The sequence below is a fragment of the Fundulus heteroclitus genome, chromosome 7 (genome assembly GCF_011125445.2).
Source record: "Fundulus heteroclitus isolate FHET01 chromosome 7, MU-UCD_Fhet_4.1, whole genome shotgun sequence".
Lineage (NCBI taxonomy): Eukaryota > Metazoa > Chordata > Actinopteri > Cyprinodontiformes > Fundulidae > Fundulus > Fundulus heteroclitus.
The window spans coordinates 36,246,666-36,268,640 of NC_046367.1; the positions used below are offsets into that span (position 1 = coordinate 36,246,666).

Consider the following 21,975-nt stretch of genomic DNA (forward strand, 5'->3'; position numbering starts at 1 on the left):
TGTATCATTGAAGACAGATTTTTGTTTTGTTCCTTATTGTTTGTATTATTTTTCTTTACACTTTGTATAAGATGATTAGTTATGATTTAACATAAATCTGTTGATTTACATGCAAAATAAAACAACTAATGACCAATATTAAATAAAGAAAACATTGCAAAATGTACCCCCAAACTAATTTAAAGTATTTGCGACATTTGCAAAGCAAGCTACTTTAGAGTCTAAACTGCCCTATATGTGGCTACAATTTAGACAAATGTGCAATTTTTCATGTATAATAAATTGTTTTATTAATACATTTTAAGATATTAGTTGTGGTGAGTCTCGTTTGTCTGATTAAAAGTGACCTTTAAGAAAACCTTTTAACAGATGAACTTACTATTCATTAGGCCCATATTTCTGTATTATAATGTTTTGTTTTTTTTTTGTTAATTGGGATGATGTAACATTCTGAACTAAAATGTTGTGTATTCGTTATGTATCAACGGAAAATAATAATTTACAAATAACAACAAAGTTTTCCTGTAAAGCGATTAAGCTTCTTGTGGACAGCTGTAAGGGGGAAAAAAAGAGCAAACCTTTTCCCGACAGTCCGTGAATGCATCACAACCCACCTCCCTCCCTCCCTCCCTCCCAACCCCCCGCCCAGGAGGTGATTAAGGGACTCTGGACAAACCCAGAGACGCCGCTCCAGCCACTCCCTACGCCCGGGCAGTTTGTGAGCTCTCAAATCCACCCGGAGCTCCAGTCAAAGCGCTGAGATCCCGGCTGAGAGAGCTGCAGCTTTCAGCCTCATCCAGACACGAGTTGAGCCGAAAACAGCCGGGATAGGCTTCGGGAGTCCTCTCCAGAGTTGAGTGAAGAGAAGCACCCTGGGACCAGTCTTGTCCGCGGACCGGATTCAGGACGAGGAGGAGCAACTCTTTCACAGATAGAGGTGAGGTGGATAAACTGCTGCTTGGCTGACTTTGAGTTTTTTTTTTAAATGTTTTAAATGTTAAGTTGACACATTTGCTAAGTGTTGCATTTACACAACTCATCAGAAGTTAACTTTTTTAATATCACTGGCTTGTCTTCCTCCCGGGTCATTCATTACTCCTCCTTTTTTTTCTTTCTTTTTTTAAAGCAGAGGTGTTTGAGCTTCTATTGTTTTATTTCTTTACTTCTTCTTTAGCACACAGCTGTCTTTAATCAAAACAACGGATGTTAATGTTGCGTTTGAGTTGCGGGGCGCTTTGGGAAGAAGCAGTCCTGTTTGTCGGTCGCTAATTGCCAACATCTGTGAGCAGGAGCGAGTCCGACCGCTGCAAGGACAGCAAGGACGCAGTCTTTACGAGCTGTCACCCAACTTTTTAGCTGCGCTAAACTGGATGTTAGACAGTCTGTTTGGTTGTAAGAGGTCCTAATAATTTTATGCAGGAGCACACCTGAAAGGTCCGGTTGTTTGCGTTAAAGGCACCGCGGTGTGTGGGCGGCCACGGAATCTGGATGTCGTGGTGTGAGTGTGTTGCTTAGTGCGCTCAGAGATGTAAAAGGTACCAGCGCCAGTGTTTGGTTTTCATCACTAACAAATGTAGGCTGACAATAAAACCCAGATGAGTAATGAAGTCTGCATTTCCACTGGAGAGTATCAGGAATTGCAAAGTTTCTGGGGGAAAAGAAAAAGTGCCCTGAACCAGCTATTTCTGCGTTGTTTGGAGTGATGACGTCACACCAGGCACCGGAAGAGCTGAACCGATCACCTGGCACTGTTGAACAGTATGATGAATGGACAGACTTTTGACAGCTTTAGATGTAGAATCTGATTAAAAACGCACCAGTCTTGTTTTTTGTTTCTGGCTGATGGCAATTTTTGGATGTTAATCAGACAAAAAGGCTGCGGCTCCTTATATAGTTTGGAATCCATCAGAACATAAAGGAAATGCCAGATTATCCTTATTGACAAATCCAAGTATGTGTTCCTAACCTTAAACATAATTGCATCACTATGCATGCTTGTTTGATTCATTTATTGACCTAAAATTGTAGTTCCTAATTAGGGCATGGTTAATTGTTCCTTTTTTCATACACACACACACACACACACACACACACACACACACACACACACACACACACTTACAGAGAGTTATCTCCAATTGGAGTTCCATGAAACCTGCTAAGATGGACTCCGTTTAGTTTCCTTAAGCCTTTATGGAGTTCACCGAAATCATGTGTTTCTGGAGCTTGTTTTTGGAGGCGCCGGTTTTACCTTGAATGAAGGTTTAAGTGAAAAGAACAGGAAGAAATGGCTATGAAATGTTGCATTAATGAGGGAGGGGGGACAATATATCTGAAAGTGAGTGTAACTTTACTGAACAGTCTGGTTAGCACCTTTAAAAGCTTCTGATGATTTAAATCCATCTTCTGTTCGACAAGAAACTTCATAAGTTTGCCCATGATGGGTTGAGCTGTGTTCTCCTGTGGGATCCAGACTTGTTAGTCACAGTAAAAGACTTTCAACCCTATGAGAGGGAAAAACTACTGTTGCAACTCTGGTGAGAATGTAATAAAATAGGTTTGCATACTTTACAATTTAATTATCCCCATCAAACCATGCTTAGGAAAACACAGCTACATTCAATGTTGCTGTTGTTCCAGGCAAGGAGCGCCTCTTGTTCTGGTGATATTTTTGACGTCACAGAAGGGATCAGAGAAGACCTTCTGCAAAATAAAAGTCTTGTCTTTTTCCCCTTTGTGCTTTTTTTTTTTTTTTTTCACCAACTATGTCCTGCCTCCTCTGGCAGGCTTCGGCGTGGGGGAACCAGATGGGAACTTTATTACGCGTGCCGATCAAACAAACATTGATGTTGTGTGACTGTGAAAGGTAGTGAGCTATCAGAGCTGTGAGAGGGAGGAGGAGGAGGGTAACAACCATTTAGCTCAGCTGGAAGAGGGGGCAGCGTGAGGGACTTGTGGCCGGTAGTTCCACTCTGTTGGAGCTTTTCAGGCCGCGTGCAGCGAGTTGCCTCAGTATTTTCAAATGTGCCAAAAAACCCATCAGGAACACTGTGGGGTGACATGCCGCGGTCTGGAGCGGGGGTATAGAGAGGATCAAAGTCCCTCCACCAATGCCATGGTGATGAATAGTGTTTGCACTTGTCAGTCTGTGTAGTGGGCGTGTGGCTTGTTAGGCCTGCGTCAACACAGAGAAAGCCACTCTGAAGCCAGGGCGAACCGGCAGCTCTCTCTCAGTGATCCTACTTCAGCGACGTATCCCCGGCACATCAGCATCCAACTGATTTTTCTCTTCTGATTTTAAATTAAAAAGGGAAGCGCATGTTTTCTGAGTTAACTCCCTCGGAGAACTGTTCACTGTGCAGCGCAACTCTGGATGCCTGCCACCAATTCAGCTTAACTGCTTATGTTTCACCTCCGTTCCGTCCCCTGGGAGTCACAGTATGAATACTGTACATTCATTTTTTCCCTCTCTGCTTCGTCAGGTCCTGCACAGCTGCTTTTTCAATTCACTCCTATAAGCATTAGCCAGACTGTGTGCCTCTTATGCAGAGGGTACTTGACTGCTTAAACGCACCCTTCTTCTTTTTCCTCACATTTTGCCGCTTTAGTTGAGAAGTAAGAGAGTTTACTTTTTTTTTCTTTAACTTTTTTACACATTTAAGCTCCAAAATAACAGCCAAATAAATTTCTCCATTTGGATGCAAATCGTACCTCATTATAAGTCGCACATGCATGTAAATATATCTAGATCAAGAGAAATGTTACCTTTGAATATGTTGTTGAATGACTTGCTAACAACTAAGGATGTTGTGAACTATAAAGCGTTGTGCAATATTTGGCCAGATGTTGCATTCGAAGGTCAAAATGCAGAGGCTTCAACTGCTCTGGCTATAGTCTCTATAGAATCTGTCTGCTCCCTTTGTAAAGACCAGTAAAACGTAAAATAAACTGGTTCCTTTGCATTGTAGTCTCAAAAGGAGAAGATCCAGCCTTCAGTTTACATTTATAGAGAGAACATATTGGAAGAAATCTGAGAGAGCATTTGTGGATGGAGTTAAAGATTAGGGTGATGAAGAGGCCTTTCAGTCTAAAAGACTTGGATCTCATCACCAAAGTTGGTGTCAAAATACCAGTAAAAAAAGATGCAGAAAGTTGGTGTGCAATGGAAATAAGGGTTTAATTGCTTTAATGCCAGTAAAATTTGTACCGCCCTGCCAGTAGGACAAACATTTCTGTAACATTTAACCAGGTTGGAACATGAAGAAAGGAGGAACTTTGGCCATGTCTTCCGTACAATCTCTTTATCATCCTGAGTCATCTTTTACTCACCTCTCTTCAGCACGGCCCATACGTTTTCTGTAGGATTAACTTCCGGGGCCTAAAACAAGGTTGATTTTTGGGTCTGGACAATTTTTCTGCTGATTTTTGCCCTATGTCTTTTATACCATTATCCTTTAGGAACATCCAGCAAAAATCTATTTGTTTTCTGTCATAGGCCACCAGGTATTTTATTCAAAATAGGTTGGGACTTCAGAATTCATGGGTTTCCCGTATCCTTTAAAAGGGACCTATCATACAGCTTGTTTGCATAAAAGTGACAGAGGAGGTGTTTATTACATTTTGTGCACAAAATCATTCTTAGATAATTTGTATAACCCAGAGACCAATCCTAACTTGTTTTGAAGGAAGCATAATAGGTTTGCTCTTAAAGGAAAAACATGACAACAGCATGACTGGCCCTCTGCAATTCTTAAAGGTAGGCATGAGGTGATTTTTTTCCACAAATTCCTTTCATTCTTTGACATGTGATGTACCTGATGTGTCTTTAGTTGAAAAGCTGATTCTTGGCCTCATCTGACCAAAGCACAAAGTTCCAGTTAAACTACAAGTAGAATTTGTTGAACTCCACATGCTTTACATTTGTGCTGATAGGACAGCAAGCTGTTTTAACAAACTTGGGTAGCAACTAGGGTTGTTAAAAATATTGATATTCAAACGTCGTACCCAGCCACAGTACTAGTTTGGCATGGTGTTGATAGTGAATATTTTGCATACGAGGCAAACAAAGAAGGGAAACCCAAAGATCTTGACGACCCTGTTTGCAGACAATGCTTTGAAGTGGTGACAACAAAGTCAAGCAACACAACAAACTTGACCAAACATCTGAAGGACCGACACCCTGGCCTTCATCATGAATTACGACACGTTAATAAGTTGCCATTCATAGTTTAATTTAATATATTAAACACAACATTGTTGGTGTGACTGGTGGTCTGCGTTAATGTGATTTGCTGTGGCTTGCGTGCTACTAGGCATGTGTTAATCTGGGCTATTTAGCATTTATTTGTACACACATTTAACTAGCATCAGTTATTCTGTTGAGAAAACATGTTTCATGTTGAGATTGAAAAAGGTGAGCTTTTCATTTTAATGTTTTTTTTTATGTATTTGTCATGTTTTTGTCCCCGTAGTATCAAACGTGGTATTGAATATTTTCCTGGATATTGATATTGAGTTTGAATTGTTAGTATCGTGACAACCCTAGTACCAACAGTGTAGTACAGTCCTGCTAAGGAAAGCCTATTAAAGTACTTGATGACCCCATCAACTGCAAGATGTTGGAGTATTATTTTATTTTTATTTTTTTATTTTTATTTTTTTTTTGCAAGACAGGAATAGTACAGGATTGACCTGTTTCAGTTTTAGGCATTATTTGCAAACAAAAAAGCATCAAATGGGTGTTATGGAAACTTTCTAGTCCATTGATTTCACTCTTGGCTGCAGTGAGCTTTGGAGATTTTCTTTTGTATGTAACAAACATGGTGCAAATATGGCTTGTGGGGGGTAAAGCAAGCGTTTCATATTTATATCTCAAAAACAGGAAGTTGTGGATTACTTATGAGAAGTTCCGAGAAACTGATGTAACAAAAGCATCATTTTCAGTTTGTAATAAATGTTCTTAAATTGATCAAAATTTTTCTGTCTGTGTATATAAAACAGCTTCAAATCAAGGCATCTTAACTAATCTGCTTAACAAGGACTGTATGATTTGTTTTGATTAAAGCTTTTTGATAATAACCTGCAGCAACCCACTTTTTACCACAGTGGCTGGAACGGTCATAAACATGTATAGTGGACTAAGCCTAAGCTGGCTTACCTTTTTTTTATTTTTTTATTTATTTTATATATGAATAATGGTTTGGTATAATGTGAGCACTTTAAATATATTTCCGTCAGATTTGATTGGAGATGTTTGGGACTTGAGGAAGCTGAGTTTTGGGCACTTTTTTAGATGGGGTGGATCTTGTTAGTGGTCTGTTCCTTTCTGACAGGCAGAGTTTAGGCTAAACTTCAGTATCATTTAAAACCATGACATCATCTTAAGGCAGAAGTTATTTTCTATTCAGCTTGCACAACATGTGCTCACTCCATACCATTTGCTAAACAGATACCTGCTTCAGATTTCTTGTGCTGAGCCAGTTCATTTATCTCATCTTGATTGGCATCTATGATTTGGAGTTTTGCAACTCTTAGTCTGTGCTTGTTGAGTTACTTTGCAAATGAAGACCTGTTTGTTTGGGTTACAGATTCACGGCTGACCTACCTGGATGGTTGCAGGGTATGAAAAGTTGTGACAAATGCGGTGACTTGTATTTGCAATGATTTAGACTCTGTCCCACTGTTAATTTGGGATGCAAAATATTTGACTGTATTTATTTGAATATAGACAATGTAAAATAACTAAGTTAAAGTGTTTGAGCATATCAAAAACTTTTTTCCAAGATCCTGCCTGTACTCCACTATTTTGTAATTGGTCGTATGCTGTATTCCCTTTTTTGTTTCCTATTTTATCCTAAATTATCACACTTTTTTTTTGCATTTAAGTATTGCATATTTGTACAAATGATAAATAACATCCTAACTTTAATCAGTAATTACCCACACAAACACATATCCCAAAAATAATGAAACTTGAGGTTTGTATACATCTGTATATGCAGTGTTGTGAGAACGTTTTTGCCCTCTTGCAAATTTTTCTATCCAACTAATAATGCCTAACAAGTATAACCTTCTGTAAACACTAAATAAAATGAATGTTCAAATAATATTTGACATATTGAGGGCAAAAGGCAGTGGATGGCCTGTTTTTTAAGATGATGCCAAAGCATCTCAGTTGGATTTAGTGGCAGACTTTGATTGGCCACTCAGAAGTCCTTCACTTAAATTATATTTTTGATTGGTCTTGCGACATAATCAAAGTGTCATTGATCTTAAGGTCACAAACATCAGTTTGTGTGCATTCTTCTTCAGGATTTTCTGACAACAAAATTTATGGTTAATTCCAGCAAGTTATAGAAAATGTCCCAAAAGTCTTGGGGATCATGAAGATTGTTTTTGGCAAATGAGAAAAGGGCCCTTGTGATCTTTTGGTCAGCAGTGGTTTTGTCCTCGGAGTTCTCCCATGGATGCCATTTTTGTCCAGTCTATTTCTTACGGTTGAGTCATGAACACTGACTTTAGCTGAGGCAAGCCGAGGAAGGCTCACAAACGTTAATGTTTTTTCCATTTGTGAATAATTTCTCTCGCTGTGCTTTGCTGGAGTCCCAAAGCCCTCCAATGGCTTTGTAACCCTTTCCAGTCTGATGGATGTCTATGACTTTGTGCGATCTGTTCTCGAAGTTATGCAGATTGGGGCATGTTGCATTGCTTTTTGAGATCCTTTGACCCGGTTTGTTGTAGAATCAGTTTTATTTTAACGGATTTCTCCATCCTCTTGGTCTGGCAGTAATGAGACCTGGATGCAGTGATTGAAGTTGAACTCGGACTGCCAAAACTGTGGTCCATTACAGCTGTTTTGTGAGTTTACAAGTGGAAACATTTATTTTCACATGGGGCCAGTTTAGCCTTTTTCCAAATATATTAAATGAAATCATTATTAGAAACCCTAATTCTGAAAATAATCTCTAAGGGGACAAATAATAAAACTGTACACACACTTCTATTTGTTTAATTGTTTTAAGCTAGCCAAATAAAATTTAATTTTACTTTCATTCAAGGACGAGTTCAGAAGGCGGGACAAGTCCAAAGTGTTGAAAGCAAACTTTAAAAAGGGCTTTCAGTTGCGTCTGAGTGCACCTGGGAGTGGGAGTGCCTGTCATTTGGTGTCCTGGCCTCGCCTCGCCTCTGTTTCCTAAAACCTCTGCCCTGCCCTTTGGCACAGCCACATGTGCTATTTCTGCTCTGTTAGACACGGCTTTAATCTCCAGCACTGGCAGCTGCAGGGATGTTGTGACTGTGCCGTGTGATGAGGCCAAAACTGATCTGTGGTAAATTTCCAGAATAATACCCTCCAAATAGTAGACTTTAATATCACTTGTTTCCACACGGACTGCACCAGATTCTCAAACAACCCTCCTCAAGGTAGCGTGACGAAAATCACCTCTGCTGCCTCAAACTGCTTCATCCCATACTGCAGGGTTGATTTGTTGATCACACTGAATATACTGCTAATTTTTTTCAGTTTTAGCTGCTCTGTTTTTATTGAGCACAACATGATAATGAGCATAAGCTGCTCCTCTGACTTATGTGTTTAGTTTGTTTTCAGTGGTGTGTTTTGCATGTGAGTGCTTGCGCGGTTGTTGACCTCTGTTTTTGAATTTTTATCCTTGCTAAAGGACAGAAGCAAACGCTCACGTGGCCACATGTTAGACCCTGTTAATAATACATCTATATTTAATAGTGGTTGTATTCATGTTTTCCCCTCATAGCTGGATCGGGCTTTGAAATCTAGGTCAGAAGCATGTCTCCTAACATTAATAGTATGTATTGAAATCGCCGGTTCAGTCAGGCCATTATTAACAGCCTTCACATGATAAAACCTCACTGCTTGTATTCAGCTGTTGAGCTACTTGGCTGCTCTGAAAATGGAGCTGCAGTCTGTGGGAGGTATGGATTGGTTTATAAGTTGGATCCTGTGCCATCGGATCAGAAGTGACCTTCTCTACTGTGTAGCATGACACTGTGGAGAGGAAGTGGAGCACCAGCAGATATAATAATGGCGGACTGTTTAATCCGGCTAGGCATAGGAGTTGCAGTGATGATAATGAGCTCAAAGAGGTGATGTGGGGAGTCTCTTTGAAACATGTCTGTTTTTGCAATTGCACGTTCCCATCACTTGCGTAAGCGTTGCAGACTGCAGCCTTTTTCTTTCATCAGATAGTCTCCACAGTTTGATTATATGAGAGAAGTTTCCTAACTGAACATAATGGCTCCTTTTTTTAAATGCATGAGGTCAGCATTTATTGAGCCAAAATTAAATGATGTGTAAATTACAACCATCTGTTGCACCCGGGCAGGATTTGGAGAACGGATTCAAATAGGATGACATGCTTGCAGAGAGTCAAAAGGCTGTTTGACCCCAAAGGCCTGCTGCGTCAGTGAATCGGGAGATTTAAATTTAAGACTAATGGCAGCTGAAAACACATGGATGCATACGATGCTTCCCACTGGTTAGAGTAAGAAGTGATGCAGGAATTGCAACACTGATCAGAAGTTTACATACACATATCATGAGCATGAATGCCATTAATTTTGGGCTTTCTTTAGGATCAAATGAAGTGATTGTAAGTATTTTTCTTTTTTGAAACAAGAAGTAAATTTGTTTTTCCTTAATTCAATCCAGCCTAAAATTATACAAATTGGAGAAATTAAACGCTTTCATTTTGGCTGGATATTTGATTGTATTAGGCAGAATTTGTATAGTTTGCTTAAAGCAGTTGGCTTACTTTCACGGACTAGTCTTTTATGCATAGCAGTTGTCAAATCTTTGAGGTGAAAGGGTTTTATGCTAGCCTGCATTGTCTATTCCAAAACAAACACATTTTGAGTTTTTTTTTTTTTTTTTTTTTTTTTTTTTTGATCATTGTCAATTTGGAATACCTTTTTTATTCTGTCAAAATTTCAACAATCTTGCTGATTTGTGGTGAAGTTGAAGAATGTTGAGACAGCTTTTTATTAGTCCATCTACTTTTTTTTTTTTCTTTTTTTTTTAATAAACTAGTTTCACTGGCAGAGAAACGGACCCACACCACAATGGTTCTACTACTGTGCCTGGCTGATGATGGTAGGATTCTTTAAAATCTGTGTTTTGTCTGATTTTTATCCTTTTCTCTAGAAGGCCTCCGCTTGTCTGTTTGTTACTGCAAATTGGATTTGTGTTGATTTTGTAGCAGAAATTCTTTTTTCTTTCTTCTTCCCCACTCCACATCCTTTGTTTATGGAAATGTAAAACTTGCTTGACTGTGGGAATTGACTTTGGGGGTCAGCAGTTTGCAGTTCATGACAGGCTACGGCCTTGGTGGTTCCTGGACTGTTCCTTATCACTGTAACCCATTTCACTTTGTCTGAGGCTGACAGATGGTTAAAACTTAGATGCAACATGCTGTTCTAGCATGAAAATGACAATCCCTAAAAACAGGACTGGATAAAGCAGGCTACCATTTAGCTTTTGGAAATTCCTGACATCAGCCCTTGTGTAAATGTAGAGACAATGCTTAAAAACTAGGTCTGAGCCAAAAGCCCAGCCATTTTAAATGGACTTTGAGATTTCTGCCAAAAAGGTGCCCAGATGTCTCGCCAGAAATATGACAGAAGGTTGTTGAAGGCTACAAGGAATATGCGTTTGAGGCTGAAACTTGCTGAGGAACGTTGACACAAGTATATGTATGTGTATTATACCCCAGAAATAAAAGTATAACCATTTCTGAATTAGAAGCTGTTTGATGATTCTTCCACCAAGGAACCAACGGTTCAGTTGAATAATTTCCTAACCCAGAATTAATGACATCATTCTCAAATGTTATTTTTATTTTATTTTTTATATATATATAGATATATCTATATCTATCTCACAATAAATATTCCCTAAAATCATTATTTCCTTTTTTGCTCATTTGGCATAAAAATCTCTATCAAAAAATTAGTGGTGGCGTTATTGACCTGTTGAAATTGTATAGGTCAACTTCCTCATCTATCTGCTTCTCAGCAGTGGGATAATCCGCTGAATTAAATCATAGCTGCGAGGGGTTTCTCTCATTCTCTCTCTTTGGACACAGCCCAAGATTTAGCAGCAGGGAGCGACTTTTATTAATGGGATTGTGTCTATGGCTGCCCAGAGGCCTCTTCTGAATCTGGGCTAGTGGGTTACAGGCACAGGGGGATGAAGGGTTTCCAAGATGTAGACAGATGTAATGTGTTTTGGGTAGGAATGGACCAGGCACTCTGGAGACATCTACACATCTTGTTCTTCCCCGAGGTCAGTGAGTGGCTTTAGCATCTGTTTTCACTGAGGGGGGAGTTGGCTGTGTCCCTTTAACACCTGTTTATATCACAAGGTAGGCTGTACACTTGTAGTGAAGCTATGCAGCACAGTGCTGTCAAAGGTATGTCACTACAAAGTAGTGCCTCATTTTTCAGGTTAAGGGGAAATAATGTTTTTTTTTTAATTATTATTTATTTAATGATATTTTGAAGTGAGGTTTTCCTGTGTGTTCATCCACTTTTTTATGCTTTTGCCACTAAATGAAACCCAGTGGTGCCTTAATTGATAAACGAAGCCCATCTGTGTGCAAGTTAATTTCCTTCTGTGAAGGCCTCAGAGGTTAGTTGGAGAACATTAGTGAACAAAAAGCTTCATGAAGACTAAGCAACACACCAGTGAGGCCAGGAATAAAGTTTTAGAGAAGTTTAAAGTAGGGCATGGTTATAAAATATTATCCCAAGTTTTGATTATCTTGCAGAGCACTGTTCAACCCTCATTTGGAGATGGAAATACTTTATCATGGTAGCAATCCCATCAAGTTAGTTTAGGCTGTAATGAAATAAATGGTGAAGAAACCAAGAGGCCCATAATAATTCTGGAGGGACTGTGGAGAATCTCCTTAAAGAACTTGGTCATCAACTCCACAAATCTGACCTTTTTTTTAAAAAAAAAATAAAATAAAAAAATAAAATAAGAGCGGTAAGAAGGCCCTGTGTCATAAGAAGTTTAGGGATCATGGCAAACATCTGGAAGAAGGTGTGTTTGTCAGATGGCAAAGAAACTTTTACTTTTAGTTAAAGGGAGTTGAATGGGCTACCCACTCATTCAGATTATAAAAAAATAGAAAATGATTTTCCTCTAACTTTATTTTGCACTGGTTTAAGATGGTCTATCACAAAAATCTCTAGAAAATATGTTTAGCTTATAGCAAAGTGACACATGTTCAAGTCAAAAGGGCATGAATACTTTTGCAAGTTACTGTAAAATGTAAGAACATTAAGCACTTCTGTATTAACAGACTTGCAGATGCCAATGCAAGTTAGTACAAACATTATCGCAAGCTCTAAGTCATTAAACAAATAAGGATCAAGTAAATTTACATGTACTATGGTAACTGTACTGAAGATGAACTCAAAAGGCTACTGTTAAGAGCTATAATACAAAAGTCTCTTATCAAAAACAAAACTGATTAGTCTAGGGGTCTGCAGCTTTTACAATTCAAAGATAAATTTTGCCCTAAATCTAGCTATATAAAACTAGTTTAAAGCCATAGATGACATGTGACCTTTTGAAAAAAATACAACTTATATTTGTGGAATGTCTACTGTAGGACATTTGTCATTTTTAGAGAACTACAAGTTTATTTCTATTTTGGGCTTTAAAATAAAGAAAAGCATAAAACGCTTGTGCAGAAAGGGTGGATACATGTTCTTCTATGGGATGTTTATTTGTAGAATTTTTATTTTTTTTTAAAGCCTCATAGTTAGGAAAAATGTATCTAAGATATTAATAACATATTTTTTGGACCATAAGGTACATTAAATATTGTTACAAGTGTGTGATATAACTCCGCCCCACCGCGTACACACATACTACCTGAGAGGGAGAGCTATCCCTCTGTCGGGAGTAGTTAGACTGCACTGCCCTGTTTCTAACATAAGGCCAAAATAAATGTAACTTTTATATTGAATCAACTTGGTTTATTGTTGCTAGGCATACTCCAGGTGCAGGCTGCCTTACATGAATGCACTTCTAGTTTAAACATTACAGTCAGGCAGTCTTGTAGACTGCTCAGGGGTCCTGTTATGGGGCCGATCAGGTAGTGAGTGACACAGTGTACTGTAATCACTCTTAACACACCACGCATGTCAAGAATATCTCTTAAGATTATTTGAAGAGCCATCCCCATAATCAGGACATGTCGGAAAGTGAAGATCAGGTAAAAGATCAGGCCAATTACCCTACCATGTGAAGCAGGCTTAAAGTACAGTTGTCATGTAGGTATCAGCTACTCACCGTTCAGAAAGAGGTTGCTGCATCTTTGTTGGTTGTGCAGGAGGCTCCACTTCTACAGGTTCTGGGTCTGACTCGGGTTCAAAGATGTACTGTTGTACCATGGTGCATCTGTTTGCAGACATCTTCACATGTATAAAGTTTGAGTGTTAACATTGCACATCGGGGTGTGGCTGTGTACAGCTAATTTGCATAAAAGTGATTGATACCTAATACAACTCATTCTGAAAGGAGCTCAAAGTAAGTGAAACTGGGAAGGTGGAATCTCATTATCTGAGAATGACTTTGTGCCAACAAATGTAATGAACATGTTTTGTATAAGCCCATAGACCTATCCTAAATGATTAAAATGAAGCATAATAGATCACCTTTAGGAGCCATGTGGAAGGTCCAAAGAGCCACTTGCAACTCCGGACCCACAGACTGCAGACCCCTGGTCTAGAACATTAGCAACATTATGAAGCTGCGCAAAAAGACATCATCAGATCACAGAGCAGCCGACTGCTGTTTCCTCCCTCCAGAGACTCATTGAGCTTAAGAGAAATTGTCTCGTTTTAAAAAGTGCAGAGCAGACAACCACAGCAGCTGGTGGACAGGAGTGTCACTGCGAATGTGTTGGCACCATGCCATCAGAGCCGACACATTGCACTATATATTCTGTAGGAACAAAGTAACCGATTTCTACAAGCTGAGTAAGCAAATGTCTACCCCCCACTCGAGTCCTTCAGTCGAGATCAAGCTGTTGGCATCGCTGAAATCATTTAAAATGTCCTGCACGCAAATGAGTCCAGATAATTTGCACCATTCTTTCTCAACTTGCTCAGCCAGACTTTTAAAAGAGTTTTTCCCGTCATGCTGAGTGAGCAAGCAGTTTTGAAAATTGACTGCTGAGTACTACCAAGATCTGGACAACTTCTTTATGGGCTAATAACACTGTACACAGCAGGAGAACTAAGGCAGGGGGAACAGTGAAGTAGAAGTCTTCACAGGGTATCTAGTATATTCTATTTTTTTTTCCCCAGAACATTATGCCATTTTTAAACTGCTGCCAAAACTTGATGGGTAAGAGAGGGGTGCACCTTGAGAGCCATGTGAGGGTTCTGTCACTTTACCCCTTTTTCCTGTCCAGAGTTTCCCTTTTGTCACATGAAACGTCTTTACTTGGTAATTAGATATTACTGAGCATAACGTTGTCTGCTTTTAAGTACCACCATTCTATGACCTGGAAATAATTTTTCATGCATAAAACTAGGAGTGCCATCTAAAATATTTACTTATATTTTAATCTGTCTGGCAGTGTGCACAGGGAACTCTAACTCAGGTCTCTTGGCAGCTGTGATTGATGGATGGAGAGGTATTTTGACTTGATTCAAACCTGTTTCAGTTTCTGGCTGCGTAGAGAGACAGAACTTCACTATATAGCCTCATCCACTTGGATTGTGGGCATAGTCTGACACACACACACCTACTGTTAAAGCCCTATATCAGGGCCCTGAGTTTAACAGGGGCCCCTCTTATTATCTCCAGGCCTTTAGCAATGGGATTACCGTTCAAAATGGAGATGGGCGGCAACACGGGGCCCAAAACTGCCAACACCAGCACACTCTTTGTCATGGTTCACGGCAGCCCAGATCCTTTCACAGGCTTAAAATATTAAATTAACAAGCGGCATTAAAGGGAGGAGAAAGACATGCAGTAGACTTTTTTCTTTATCCTCTTTTTTTCAGCACATTTGGAAAAGAAAACTTCAAGGGCAAAAGTTGAAGTCATAATAGTAATATTTAATTTTAGTTTAATTTTTTTTATTTTTTATGTGAAGTTTAAGTTCAAAATCACCAGCTGAGATGGTTTGTGCATCTGATTTGTGAATAGATGTTTAAAAGCCAGGAGCTTGGTGTGTTTGTACACAGATATGTACAGTATTGACACCACTGCTCTAAATTTATGCTAGTAACGCAAAGATCCATAAGATACCCTTTTTTTATAATTCCCAAAATATTTAACATACCATTCCCTCTGTATTTTTTTTTTCTTCAGGAGGGGACACCTGCAGCCAAGATGGAGGTGAAAACATCACTTCTAGACAACATGATTGGCGTTGGGGACATGGTCCTCCTGGAGCCCCTGTCTGAGGACTCATTTCTGGAGAACCTGAAGAAGCGCTTTGACCACAACGAGATCTATGTAAGTAGGCGTTCTAGTGTTTTGTTTATTGTATTTGTTTTTGTGGGGTATTGTTTTGGTCTTGGTTCTTTAGCAGTGTGACTAAACTGGTCACACCTTGACTTCAGATTTCCTCTTAAAGTAAGAAGGAAATAGAAGACCATCAAAAGGAAAAAAAATACACACACATCTAATGTATGTTGCTTTTGCTGACCTAAAATGGTCATGGCTAAAGAAGTAGTTTAGATACATAGACCACACTCACCATCTTAGCGATCAGCAAGTCCATGGGATAGGAACCATCATGAAGCTTCCAGACATTGGTAGCAGTAAGTTGCTGGCATTGTGGTTGGCATTTTATTTCTAGAAGAAAAGAGGTCTAGATCTGTCATCTCAGCCTCAGGCAGTTGGTTTTGGACTTTGTGTAGTGGCACTCCATAATTTCATTGCTCTGCAGGTTGACTAGTTCAGACATCTGCCAAGACAATTACAGTTCCCCTCTCCCTGCTGTTGGTCTCAAGGCTAAAACCACGTCTTTGCTTGGGTGACAGTATATTATAGGAAGCACATCCTAAGGAAGAATGATTGTAGTATTTTATTATTTTTAGATCATTGGGCTGCTTTTAAGCTGTTTGTACCTTGGCTTAATGATCTAATTGGCCTGAATTAGTCGTTCTTAATATCTTGAAATAGAAATGGCATATACAAGATACAATTTTTTTTTTTCCCCAAGTATACCAGCATAGATTGCATATTCAGTGAAAACTAAAGATATTACATGGTAAATCTAGAGTGAAAGCTGTTTGGTAGCCTAAACTGGACCTTAAGATTGCTCTTCAGGAAAAGTAATATAACCTATATTTATCCAATACATCTGTGGTTCTCCAGTTTTTCCCTGGGGCATCATCATTCCCTACAAATGTCCCCACCCCTCTCAAAATATCATATGATGTGTAGACATGAGTATGCCTTCCAGAGACATGCCATAGTATACATCTTTGTTTAAAAAAACAGTGGCGATATACTTTCTAAAAAGTAGCAACTTTAAGAAACAGTCAGCCTCATATGTAAACATTCTTCTAGTTTTAGACTAAAAGTGAAATCTCTTAAATTGGCAAATTTTCCTGGATTACTGAGCCCAGCTTTTTTTTTCATGGTTTTAAATGAAAATATTGGACTGACTTTGAGATTTTGTTAACATTGAATTGTATAGCAATGTATTGATCTGATCATGTTGGACCACAGTATAGTCGTGGATTTGCGAACATCCTCATCTTCTCACAACTTTCCCCAGAAAAGGGCTAAGTTATCTTGTAATTAAAAGTTGTTTTATGGTGGAGGATAGTGATCAGTGGGTACTTTGGATGAAAAGCCTAATGAGCTCCTCGAAGCACTGTAGAACTTCAAGGGAATCAAAAGTACAATAAATGTTGGAGACACACAAAACAGCACCTCCTTGTAGTTTGAAAGCACCCTTGTGAATGTTGCCCAAACTGACATCATTATGAGGGTAGAGGGTGTGTAAGGTGGCAGGGGATGCCTTTGATGTCACTACAGTAAGGGTGACTTGTGCACAGATTTTTGGCTTGATGTTTAAGTTACTCCAGTTCCCTGTTGAGTTTTCAGGAAGTAAAAGTAAACTGCTTTTTAGGTGCTTACAATATAGACCCAGGTGTCAATATTTCTTGGTAAAAATCAGATTAATAGCGATACCAAATTGAAAAGTTAACATGTTGAATTTGGACCTTCTTAATGTCTTGGTACAACAAACTCAATATCTGTGTTGCTTGTGTCTTTGTCTACATTGTGAAGCAAGCAGTGACATATCTGCAGTGTCTGATTTCTTTGTTCTTCCTTTTATACAAAAGCCTTTTCATTTGTTCTGTTGGTTAAGACACTGTCTTGCAAAATAATTCCCACCACTGGAGCATTGAAGGGTAGCATTTTACTAAACTGAAAAGTGTCCCATGCATTTGTTCAGCTCATTTGAGTCAATTTCTTGGATTACCATCTTTGATCAAAATTACAGTTGCAAATTAAGAGGATCTGGGGTAAATCCCCATTTATTTAGCAAAATACCTCAAACTAAGACTGAATGGATGGAAAGCATCTAAAGGCAATTTTAAAGTCTAAATTTGATTGACGTTTGGACTTTGACTGGGCCATTCTAACGGATAAATAATCTGTAGTCTAAACAATTTGGTTGCAGCCCTTGTTGTAGGTTTATAATCGTTGTTCTGCAGGAAGGTGAACCTGTGTCCCCTGCTCAGGTATTTTATAGCCATGAGCAAGTTTTCGGTATTGCCCTGAATTTAGCTTTAGAGAGCTACCTATCATCTGAGTTTATTCTGATTCATCTTCTTTCTTCCTGATCAATAAGCTCATTCCCAGAGCTTAAAGCTGTCACCTTTTTATTATAGTCACAACAGTATGTTCAGTGGCAAGTTCCTCTTGGCCATGCACGCCAAAAATTTCAGTTTTGGTCTTATTTAACCAGTGTGTCACTTTTTGACCTGTCTTGCATGTTTTTTTTGATCGTACAGTTTGTGTACTAATGTTAAACTTCTGAGGTGTTTACAGAAATGCTGTCTCCATTGTGCGATTAAACCACGCAAGTTTCCTCAAATGGTCACTAATTAAATGACTTTTACTTCATAATTATTCCAGACTTTGTTGGTTTGTCACTTTAAAATCCCAACAAAATGCACTGCTATAGTGGGTTGTAACATTGTAAAAATTGAAAATGTTCAGGTGTAATCAATGGTTTTGTAAAGCACGATAGCAAAATTATGTTTAGGTGATTAGAAATGTACAAATGGGCTGTGGTGTCGAATACAGGGTTAATTAACAGCCCTTTTGTTTCAGAAATCTTCGATTTTTAAAATCCCCTTTCAGCTGTGTTCCTTTTTGTTTTTAGGGCTAATCAAAAGATTGCTTAGAAATAAAAGTACTCAATGATGCTAATGGTTGGTAGGCAGCAGTAATGACTTGGCAAAAGAAATAAGGAAAATCTCTACCCTTCCACTGCTCCTTAAGAGAAAAGAAAAGGAAAGCTGTAAATAGTGTTTGACTGGTGTTAAAAGGCAGAAAAATCATCATTGGTTTATTAATTGAATAAGAAGCACAAAAAGTTTGATTTGCTCTGTTGCAAGTTGTTGTTGTTGTAATGAGCCTCCCCAAGCTATAAACACTTCAGATTTCTGTTTTTCTTTCCTTTCTGCCTCTGGTCAAGAAAGCCTCTCATTAACATGTCATACATTTATTGACACTGCACAGAGCCTTTTCCTCTATACGCATCCTCCGCACTTTTTTAAAGACCTCACGCTGCCTCTGGTGTGCTTGTTCAACAAGAGGCTGTGGGAGGCTGTGGTGTTGCCACAGGGAAGGCCATGCTCCACTCATGTCGGAGTGCCTTATGCAACAGCCATTACCACGGAGAGCAAAGAGAATGTTTCAGGTTGATGCTTGAAAGTGTTATTGGAGCACGGTTTCGTGTGTAGGAGGAGGATGATGATGAAGATGATGGCTGGTTGCATTACCTGTCAGATGGAGCTGACAAGTGTTGTTTGTTTTGTACCTGTTTGGATGTTACATAAAGGTGTTATATAAATTTAAACTGGAGAAAACGCTGACTTTGGGTTATTAAAACTGCCTACATTACGGATATCTGAGATTCTAATGTTTTAATGCTTATTGTAAGTGGGGGACGAATGGGAAAGGGTTTAAACTTGAGTAACCTGGAGGTAAGTGGCCCTAGTTTGTGTAGAAGAAATGACCCTGGATGTAGGACTTTAGATAAATGTCTATAGATAGTTTAGTAATGCCAAAAATCACATTTTAGTTTTAGTGCCTTAGAAGATGGCGTGAGTAAGGTAGGTTGAAAATTAGAAAATAAGTGAATTCCTTGACTTTTTTAATATATAAATTTAGACAAAAATCACTCATTCCTTTTTTTTAACAAAACAAAATGTAGGTAAAGACTCTACCTAAACCTGAGAATGTTTAGGTAGAGTCTTTACCTACATTTTGTTTTGTTATTCAAACCTGATTGCACACAGCAGTTGTAGACTATATTGCACCTCACCAAATAAAAATGGGTATTCCAACAGTTTGAAAGACAGGTTGTGGACAATGTAATTTAAAAAAGTGCTCATTAACAGTAATCAAAATGCACATATTTTTAGACCGTAGGTGTTTTACACCATTTGGTAAAATTCAGTATTGCCTAAGTTGGTATGCTGTTTGCATGGAGCTGCTGACACACTCGCTAAAGCCTTCTCTCCTCAGCATCTGTGTGCAGCCCATTCCAGATTCCTCAAACTTTGTTGTCAAAGTGAAACACATTCTCAGATTCACTTTAGAAATTGCCTGCCTCAACAGCAGACTATCAATACAGTGCTGGAAAGTAGCACACTCACTGCCTTCTCAACATCCTTTTTTTTCTTTTACCCTAAATATACAAGAAAATATCTTTAGATGCTCTTTGGTTGGTCTGTGCAAAGCTTAAAATGTACCCTATAGTCAAAGTAACTGTTTGCACCATTTGCTTTCTCCACAGACATACATTGGCAGTGTGGTGATCTCCCTGAATCCTTACAGGTCCCTGCCCATCTACACGCCAGACAAAGTGGAGGAGTATCGCAACAGAAACTTCTATGAACTTAGTCCCCACATGTGAGTTGACCCTCTGGTTTCTCTGTAAAATCACCAGTTGTGGATCTGTGTCCTGCATGCAACTTAAGAGCTTTATTTTTGAAAGGCGTTACAACTCTGATAACTAGGAGCTGTCATTCATTAAGGAGATTGGATCCAACTTTTGTTGGATCCTCACTGTAACCAGTACTGTTGAGTTTAGGGAATCCTAAGATCAGAGAAACATGGTCTTATTTGGAGAGTCACAGGGTCCCTCTGCTTGCCATTCAGTGCTGTAGCATGCCATCTGTCCACTGGCAACATTAATTCAGAATTGCTGCTGGTCAGCCAAAACAAAACAAAGCCGTCAATTAGCTTGTCATAGCTCTAGGCGGCTGCAAGTCCCTCTGAGACATGGGCTGGAAGAGCAAATGTACCTTTTCACCAAAACAGAGAATCTGTTTCTGCATAAAAACAAGCTGCTTGGCTTTACTTTACAGTGCACACAGGTGGTTATTTGATAGTTGATTGATTTCACTGGAAGATGACTTGAATGTAACCCAAAGGTGAAGTGGCAGAAGACCTGAGATGTATTACAAGATGCTGTTTCTACCACTACTGATGGAAGCTTAAAAAAAACAAACAAACAAAAAAAAAAACACATGTCTCCATTTAAACAGAAGGGAGTGTCTCCAGCAGCTTTAAAGTGAAATTGTGCTGGTGTTTAGATTGGGTAGAGGCCCTTGGTGGTTGTAGGGAAATTGATTATTTCCATAAGAATAATTGATTTCAACAGTTTCCCAGCTGCTCTGCCAATGACTTTAAAAAAAAAAAAAAAAAAAAAAAACAGTAAGGTTTGGCCCTGAAAGATTTGGGATTTTAAATGATCCTTTCATTCTTTGGCAGAGTTGTGCCTCTTCACGGCGTTGCTCTTGTTTGGATGACACTGAAGTAATTAAAGTAAGCATATTTCCAGGTTGGGGACATTCTTTATGGCAAAGCAACTTCACTGCAGTCAAGTAGAGCTTTTTTGTCCTTCAGAGGATGAGAGCAGACTCTACCCATGTTCCTTTTGATTTGCCCCAATTGATGGGGAAGTATTACAAAATTTGTACTTTTCCTACTTATTACATGTGTCAAAACTAGGGACATGCCTTGATACTTAAATGGAGAAAATCTTGTTCATTTTCATCTGGATTCACAAATATTTTTTCTATGGGGGAACTTGTATTATGCTTCTCTTGTGTGCTGTGGTCTTTCAAATAAAAAAATCTGAAATAAATCAGAATCGGCACGTCAGCTCTCAAAGCGAACCGGGGATTGGTAACAGCCCATAAAAAAGAAAAACTGGCCTTAGAAAACAGCTCTAGAGAGATGTTGGAAATGGGCTCAACTCCTGCATATCAAGGGAATCGAAAGTAAATTCAAACTGACATTGATGTTCAACCTTTATTTAAAATACCTGTCGCTTAATTAACATTCAACTCTGTTTAGCAGACAAGGTTAAAGTAAACTGGATATTTCAGGCACTGTTGACGTGTTTCAACGTGCAACATTAACCGGTCTTGTGTCATTCAACATTCATATTAACCAAATGACCCCTTAGTGGTGTTTAAATCCATAAAAGCAAGTTTGTACTAGGTGGTTGTACTTCTGCTTTTTCTTCAGTCAGCTGATGAATAAGCATCTATCCAACTAGATGAGCAAATCTGCTAGCTACCTTTTTGTATGAAGGTCTCTAGCTTAAAGTTAAAGTTTTTTTTTTATGAGACACAGTTGGATTTTGTTTTGGTTTGTGCACCAACATTCATGTTTGAATGCAGGTGAATACCTGTGGTCTGGATATA

General features: G+C 38.9%; 1 protein-coding gene across 5 annotated transcripts in view; it reads left to right on the forward strand.

Annotated features, from left to right (window-relative positions):
- Positions 1-663: 663 nt before the first annotated feature.
- Positions 664-21,975, forward strand: part of myo1b (myosin IB) — a 74,522-nt gene continuing 53,210 nt past the window's right edge. For all 5 annotated transcript variants that reach the window (XM_036139567.1, XM_036139568.1, XM_036139569.1 and 2 more), the window contains exons 1-3: positions 664-937; positions 15,371-15,517; positions 20,055-20,170. In XM_036139567.1, the coding sequence (XP_035995460.1) occupies positions 15,392-15,517; positions 20,055-20,170 (242 nt within the window). In that variant the 5' untranslated portion in view covers positions 664-937; positions 15,371-15,391. The remainder of the gene's footprint in view (positions 938-15,370; positions 15,518-20,054; positions 20,171-21,975) is intronic.